The sequence below is a fragment of the Oryzias melastigma genome, linkage group LG4 (genome assembly GCF_002922805.2).
Source record: "Oryzias melastigma strain HK-1 linkage group LG4, ASM292280v2, whole genome shotgun sequence".
In the NCBI taxonomy this organism is placed as follows: Eukaryota; Metazoa; Chordata; class Actinopteri; order Beloniformes; family Adrianichthyidae; genus Oryzias; species Oryzias melastigma.
Genome location: NC_050515.1, coordinates 3,390,775 through 3,397,938, shown reverse-complemented (window position 1 = coordinate 3,397,938; position 7,164 = coordinate 3,390,775). Strand labels below are relative to the sequence as shown.

General features: G+C 38.3%; 1 protein-coding gene across 1 annotated transcript in view; it reads right to left on the bottom strand.

Moving 5' to 3' along the window:
- The window catches only part of safb (scaffold attachment factor B), a 12,896-nt gene extending 6,952 nt beyond the window's left edge, over positions 1-5,944 (bottom strand). Inside the window, exons 1-8 of the mRNA XM_024278526.2 lie at positions 5,653-5,944; positions 5,323-5,419; positions 2,575-2,639; positions 2,280-2,486; positions 2,150-2,209; positions 2,035-2,068; positions 915-1,323; positions 557-600 (exon numbers count right to left, since the gene is read on the bottom strand). Of these exons, the coding sequence (XP_024134294.1) occupies positions 557-600; positions 915-1,323; positions 2,035-2,068; positions 2,150-2,209; positions 2,280-2,486; positions 2,575-2,639; positions 5,323-5,419; positions 5,653-5,805 (1,069 nt within the window). The 5' untranslated portion in view covers positions 5,806-5,944. The remainder of the gene's footprint in view (positions 1-556; positions 601-914; positions 1,324-2,034; positions 2,069-2,149; positions 2,210-2,279; positions 2,487-2,574; positions 2,640-5,322; positions 5,420-5,652) is intronic.
- Between the last annotated feature and the right edge of the window lie 1,220 nt (positions 5,945-7,164).

Genomic DNA, 7,164 nt, shown 5'->3' with positions numbered 1-7,164 from the left:
ATTGATATCGTTTTTAATATCGTTATCGCACAAAATGAAAAAAGCGATATCGCAATATGAAAATTCCCATATCGCCCAGCCCTATTTGACGGATAACAATTATTTTAAATATTTAAATGTTCCCAGAGTTAGTTTCAATAAAACAATTAATACCAAAAAAAAAGTTTAATTTTTACTGATTTATTTACAATTTGAGTTGGACATCAGCATTTTAAGGGGTACTTCATATAGATTTGGTTCTTTCATCCCCATTTTTAAGCCTTCTTTTCTCTCAGTTTTTCTAGATTTGGTCTCAAGACGTGTAAATGTAATCAGAAACTACATGTTTTAGCATTTTGTTTGAGTTCCAAGTTTAAAGATATTTTGTTTTTATAAACAGGCCTCAATGAGCAAACATTTTCTTTAAGCTTTTCCAAAAATGTATTTTTTTTCTGTTGTTTGTTGTACTTTTTACTGATCCTAAATCCGTGACACAATCCGAATCGTGAGTTTTGCGATCCGTTACACCCCTACTGAAACCAGAACCACCACAGAAGAAATTAAAACGACCCCTTACCCTTTTCATCCTTTGACTCTGCTTTCCCGTCTTTTTCCTCAGAGCTAGAGAGAAGGACAGCGAGCAGTTAACATCTGGAAGCTCCTCGGATGCGTTCACACTCGTGATTCTGAGCTTCACTTTCAGCAACATTCCAAGTGTGCAGTGAATTAAGCAGAATATGAAGAACTTTACCCTACTCGAGTTCAAATACATTACTCATTAAAGAAATAAAGTATGAGAGCGTTAGGAATGACATGAACACACACGTATGAAGAGCATTTTTACCTCCAAACAGCATCCAAATTTTGCTAACACAAAGGGGCCAAAGCAACAGAGATAAACCATTGTGGTTTCTAGTATACAGAAAACGACAAACCTCTTCTTCTGATCATCGCCCTCAACAGAGGAGGACTCTTTCAGGCCAGAATCCGCAGCAGCGCTCTCTTCCGTCTTCTCATCCTCCTCACCCTTCTTAGACCCCATTTCTGAACCAACAGTTTCACCTGTGCCGCCCTGTTTGCTTACACTAACAGCCTGCGAGCTTTCGTTTTCAGCGTCAAATGTCTCTTCTGGGACTTTCCCCGCGTCCCCAACCTCTTTGGCTCCGGGCTCCACATTATCCTGGTCGCTTCCCACATCTCCACAGGCAGCGTCGTCAGCCTTGGACACACTGGCTTCCCCTCCGGCGGTGGCGGCTTGCTCTTCTTCAGGGCCCGACTCGCGGCTCTGGTGGGGATCTTCTTTAAGCGGCTCAGATAAACAAGACCCGGCTACTTTGTCATTTTCTACGGATTTAACAGGAATAGAATGGCACATAGTTTAATCACTTCTGAAACACATCAATGGTTAACGAGGAACTGGCAAGGCCTGGATTAGGAGCGCCATGACCACTGGCCTGTGCTCCAAAAAGTTTGAAGAGCAAGACCCGAACGAAGAGACTGGAAGAAAACCCAAAAGCTGAACGGAGCAACTAAGAGGACTGACACTTTTGGTCATCTTTCACGGTGATCCTGTTCACCAGACAAAGAGTTCTGCGCAGAAAAGAGCCACAAGGCAGACAGGTCCATCTTCTTTCAGCCTTTGACTTTTCCAGAGTCCTTTAGTTTTGACCAGAACTTCAGGGGCTTCGTTTCCACTGGATGCGAGTCCTTAAAAATGCTTTATTAACCTCTGGGAGGGGCTTCTTTGCTCTTCGTCTCCAGTAGCAACCTAAAAACACTACAATCACCTTCAACCTGCCTGACCATAAGATGTTATTGCTGCCCTTGTGAATCAAACTGTCAGCCACCAACATATTGTCACGAAAAAAAGAAAGACAAACAGCAGGAAAAATGTCCCAGTGTTTTCAAGAGATTCTTTAAAGAATGGTTGACAAATCGTCAACACAAAGCCAGCAATTCCCTTTGGGCTTCCAGTCTCTCCCCGTGGTTTTTAACTAAATTAAGTGTTTGCATTCCGAATCCAACACCACTGCTAAACTCCCCCCCCCATAGTACCTGTTTGTTCTCCAGGTCCATCTCCGTCTCCATCCTTATCAAAGACAGGAGAAAAGTCAATTAGGATGAGGAAAAACATACTGCAAACATCTTCTACAAACGTAAGAAGAAATACCATTTTAGAGGATAAACATTGTCCATCTTCATCGTTATCCAACAGCTGACAGTGCTCCAGCTGTCACAAAAAACATCCAGTTACTGTCATGTTTTCAGGCTAAAATGCTCATTTCAAACTCCAGTCTCACCTCTAAACTTCTTCCTTCTTCTTCCGATTCATAATTCCTAAAGTCGTGTTCTTCATCCAATCCTGCGTCAAATTCTCTGTCGAAATTCTCGCCGTCGTCCAGGTGATCCTCGGTCGGAATGCCGCTGTCGTTTTCCGTGTCGTCCAGAATATTCATGTCGAGGATGTCCATGTCCTGCATGTTCTCATGGTCATCCAGAAGCTCCTCCTGAAGAGGAACATGTTCAACCCGTTAGTCTGTTAACCATCATGACACGGCGGCTCGTGAACTCAGAGGAAACGACATCCAAACGTACGTGATCACCGCGAGAATCCTCCTCCATACAGGCGTCTTCTGCTTCAATGCTTTCAAGCGTGACACCTACAAAGAAATATATAGATTTTAAAACATAACATCCCCAGAAAAAAATCACAATTAATCAGTGAGCACATTTCTAACCCAAACAACAACTTTCATTAGAATATTTGTAAATTTCAAAGAGAAATTGAGTAGAATTTAGCTAAAGCTCCAGAAATTGAGCCGAGAACCAATCCAAACTCAAGAATTTATTTAATATCAGAACATAATTTATTTGGGGTAAGTGTCCCGTTAAATTCATAGAGAAGTGTTAGTCCGTGAGGAAAAGACAAACAGCACAGTGGATTTCTGCAAGATAAAGCTTTCCAGGAAAATCATACAGAGGATTTTATAACTTCATAAAATCTGAATTAAAAAAATGTGTTTACCCAAGTCATTTTTTAAAATATTTTATTTAGTGACAAATTTGAAATGAGACTAAAAAAAAACATGACCTAATTTACTGGGATGTAACGATTCATTTCAACAAGTCAGTTTGATTTTTGTGGTAGCAGATTCTTTTCATTTTCAATACTGATTTATTTTGAACGATCTGATTCACTTTCATAAAGTTCAGCCCACTGTTGTTTTTCCACATTACAATATTCCCGTGAGGACCTTAAACCACACTGTATGGTCACATGTCTTTGCTTAATTTGAAGTGTTTCCATATATTGGATTGTGATGATGGTTGATGAGTTTTGCTTCATCGCATGTATTTTGTCCGCTATGGTGACAGTTGATTATTTTTACTTAATAGTTAAATAAGAGGGGCTGGAGGAAGTGGCCGGGGAGAGGGAAGTCTGGGCATCTTTGCTTAGACTGCTGCCCCCGCGACCCGGATGAAGCAGAAGAAGAAGGATGGAGTTAAATAAGATAACTACTCTTCAATCCAAATGGTATTTTCCAAGATTAATTACTTATTTTGAAACAATTTTTTTTAAATGGTATAGCTCGATTCTATTCCATCTCTGACAGATCGATCTCATTGGATTTTAGGAATAGAAATTAATCAATCAATCATTACACCCCTACAATTTACTCATAATATAATGTTTGTTAGAGCATCAAACCGGTTGTATACCAGACAATAATGCTTCCTACGGGTCCTAGGAGCTCTGAAAATTGAACTGAACTTTATTCATATCCCAAAGGAATAAATTCATCAAAATGCCGACAGACAAAATTCTTATTATGCTTCTAGCTTGAATTGCATAAAACTTAATTTTTTCTTTTATACATTTCTCACATCCTCCAAAGTACCAGCAATACAAATTCGAACCTCTGTTGAGGACACCGGAATATATCCAAACCTCATATACTAATGTAGTACTGAGATGGCTTGGACATGTTCAGAGGAGAGACAGTGAATATATTGGTAGAAGGATGCTGAGTCTAGAGCTGCCAGGAAAGAGGTCTAGAGGAAGACCAAAGAGGAGGTTTATGGATGCAGTGAATGAAGACATGAAGGTGGCTGGTGTTAGAGTGGAGGATGCTGAAGACAGGCTTAGATGGAGGAAACTGATTCGCTGTGGCGACCCCTGAAGGGAAAAGCCGAAAGGAAAAGAAGAAGATATACTGATGTTGTACTCATTTTGGTTTCTAACGAATTGAGAAAGGGTGAGGGCTTTGACAATTGTAGTTTTTGCTAGATTTATTGAAAAAAAAAATAATAATAATCTGACATTCAGGTTGCTACAATGCCTCCTTTTTTAATTCTTTTTGACATTTATATTCCATCCGTGATCCACTCTTGTTGTTGTTCTCCAAATGAATCCTGGGGTACATCAAACTCCCAGAAGAAAGTTTATTAGAGCTTTAACAAATTTCATGTTCCTTCAGATTAGTGCTGCCATAAACGATTATTTTAATAGTCGAATAATCACTGATAATTTTTTCAGATTAGTCGACTAATCGGGTCATGCGAAAACTACTAATAACTAGATTTATAGATTACCTGCGATCATGCTAGTGTGAATGCTGTAAGCTGAATCTGGCCGCTGAAGATGCTAGTGCTGATAGCTGAAGATTCTGAAGCTAATAGCTGAAAATGCTGAACCTGGTAGCCAGCTAAAAATATTATTATTATTTAAATGTCAAATTAGCCTAAAAAACTGAAAAAGCCTTAGTTAGCTAAACTTCAAAATAGCCACAAAAAACCTGAAAAAAATAGCTAGCTTACACTTGAAATAGTAGATAAACTTTAAATCTGCCTAAATAAAATTAAAATCCTAAATTAGCAAAATAGCTTGCATGTAGCTGAAATATTAACTAAACTCCAAATTAGCAACAACAACAAAAAACGTAGTAAATGCCAAATAGTCCAAAAATCTAGCATAATGCCATCATAACGTTCAGCTTTACTACACTCCGACTTTATATGTAATATAAATTAACGACTAATCGACTATTAAGTTAGTCGTCGACTAACCAGGCAACCATACTTCAGATCCTGCTTGACCAGAAGACTACACATGTTTACGTTGATTCTGAAGCCGTGATTCACGTGTTTGAATGAGAGGAGCCAATCAGGACTCTGCAGTTACATAAAAGCTCATTACAACATGAAAAACTGGAAAACAGTTGGATTTACTCGTAAAGGGATCAGAAAAATACACAAGCAGCCGAGACATAGACATAAGATTGTACTGTCAATGGTCTGGACTCAGGAAGAACCAGGCTTTCCCAGGAATCGATGGCTCCTTACCTTTGCTAGCTCGTTTGGGAGTAACACTTGCTCTTTTGGGGGTCGACTCTTGGACGACAACGATCTCGTCTGGATTCCCACCTTCTTCCTCAATTGCCTGTTTGTGCAAAAATACGCAAAACACGAAGAGTTGGAATAATGCTCGAACAACGCTGCAGCCACTAATCAATGAGGCAGCGAATAGCTAGCATGTAGCTGAGCTCGAGGCCGCTAACAACTAGCTTACTGCTTCAGCGTCTGCTCACACATTTAGAACAATTTGTTTACCTAAATATTGACGTTATATTTTTAGTAAAATTATTTATATGTTAGATAAAAAATGTGTATGACCTTTTTGAGACGCTCTGACAGCACGCTCTTGACCCCAGTCGTGTCCAGGTTTCGCTTCTTCAACTCGGCCTTCAGATCGATAACTCTCAGTTCCGATAATTTGCGGACTTCGGCGTTCTCGGGAAGCTCCGCGTCTGCTGACGTGTTCGACATCGTGCTGGCCCGTTAAACTGATCCGAACCTCGGTGTCGCGGCAAACGCTGGACGTCCTTATTCTGCAGCTCCGACGTTAGCTAGCAAGAGTGCAAAATGGCGGACGCTGCGAAACAAGCTACTGCTACAGCGCATGCGCCAACGTGTTCCTGCAGGATTGACACAAATGATTTTTTTATACAGTGACAGTACAATATTAATGGAGACATTCAAGATCAGAAGCATCAAATCCAAAAACTTTCAATAGTTTAATTTTGTTAATTTTCTATCACATATTTTGTTTTTTTCTATAGATGCTAGATATAATTTAAGATCTGTTTCTTTGAAAGTATTTAAAAGGGTTTTTTTTCAGACATTTTTTTTTCTTATGAATATAATATTTTGCCAAAATTATAATACGGTTAATTATACATGCTCCATTGGAGTGGAACATTGAAAATTGACCAATCTAACAGGAGCTTTTCAACAGAAAAGGGTTATTTCAGTAAAAAAATTTAGACCTCCTAAATGACCAAATAAATAGTTTGGGAAAATATTCCATAAACTATTAGGATTCTCAAGAGATCCACTTAATTTTCAAAACCTGATGGAAAACAGTAAAAGTCAAAACCTCTAATCCTCCATCAGCTGAAGAGTTTGACAGGACGTTTTTCTGAACTTTATGGGTTTTGTTTTTCCACAGAAAACCAAACAGAATTTGATCCAGATCAGAACACGGAGTTTTAGTGACATCTAGTGGCGAGAAAATATATGACGCTCTAGACATCCTTCTGCTTTAGTTAGAAGTACTCGACCATGAATGGACAAATCTCTAGTTAACCAGCTGTTAAACTTCTTTCTAATAGTTTCAGTAACACTGGTAAAGTTTTCCCTCATATCTTTATGTTCTTTTGAAATTTTAATACCAAAATAAGTCACTTTTTTCACGGGAAAACCACAAACTTCCTTTTCAGTAACATTATTTAGAGGTAAAATTTCACTTTTTTTAAAAATTAAATTTTAATCCAGAAATGCTTGAAAAGAGATAAACAACAGATAAAGTCTCGGGAATTTATTATTAAAAATGTGGTATAATTTGCAAGTTGAGAGATTTTTAATTCTTTTTTAAATAATTCAAATCCCTTAAACAAGTGTTGCCGAATCATATAATTTAGAATTTGTCCAACAAGTAAAAAGATGTATGGGGAAATGGGACATCCTTGTTGTACACCTTTGTGTATATTAAACCTTTATATATATATATATATATGTGTGTGTATATATATATATTCATATTTTCTATTAAAATCATTCCAATCACAGCAAAAATTTAGAGGGCAGGATGCAAAAGAGTGAATCTCAGAACAAGAGTCACATCGG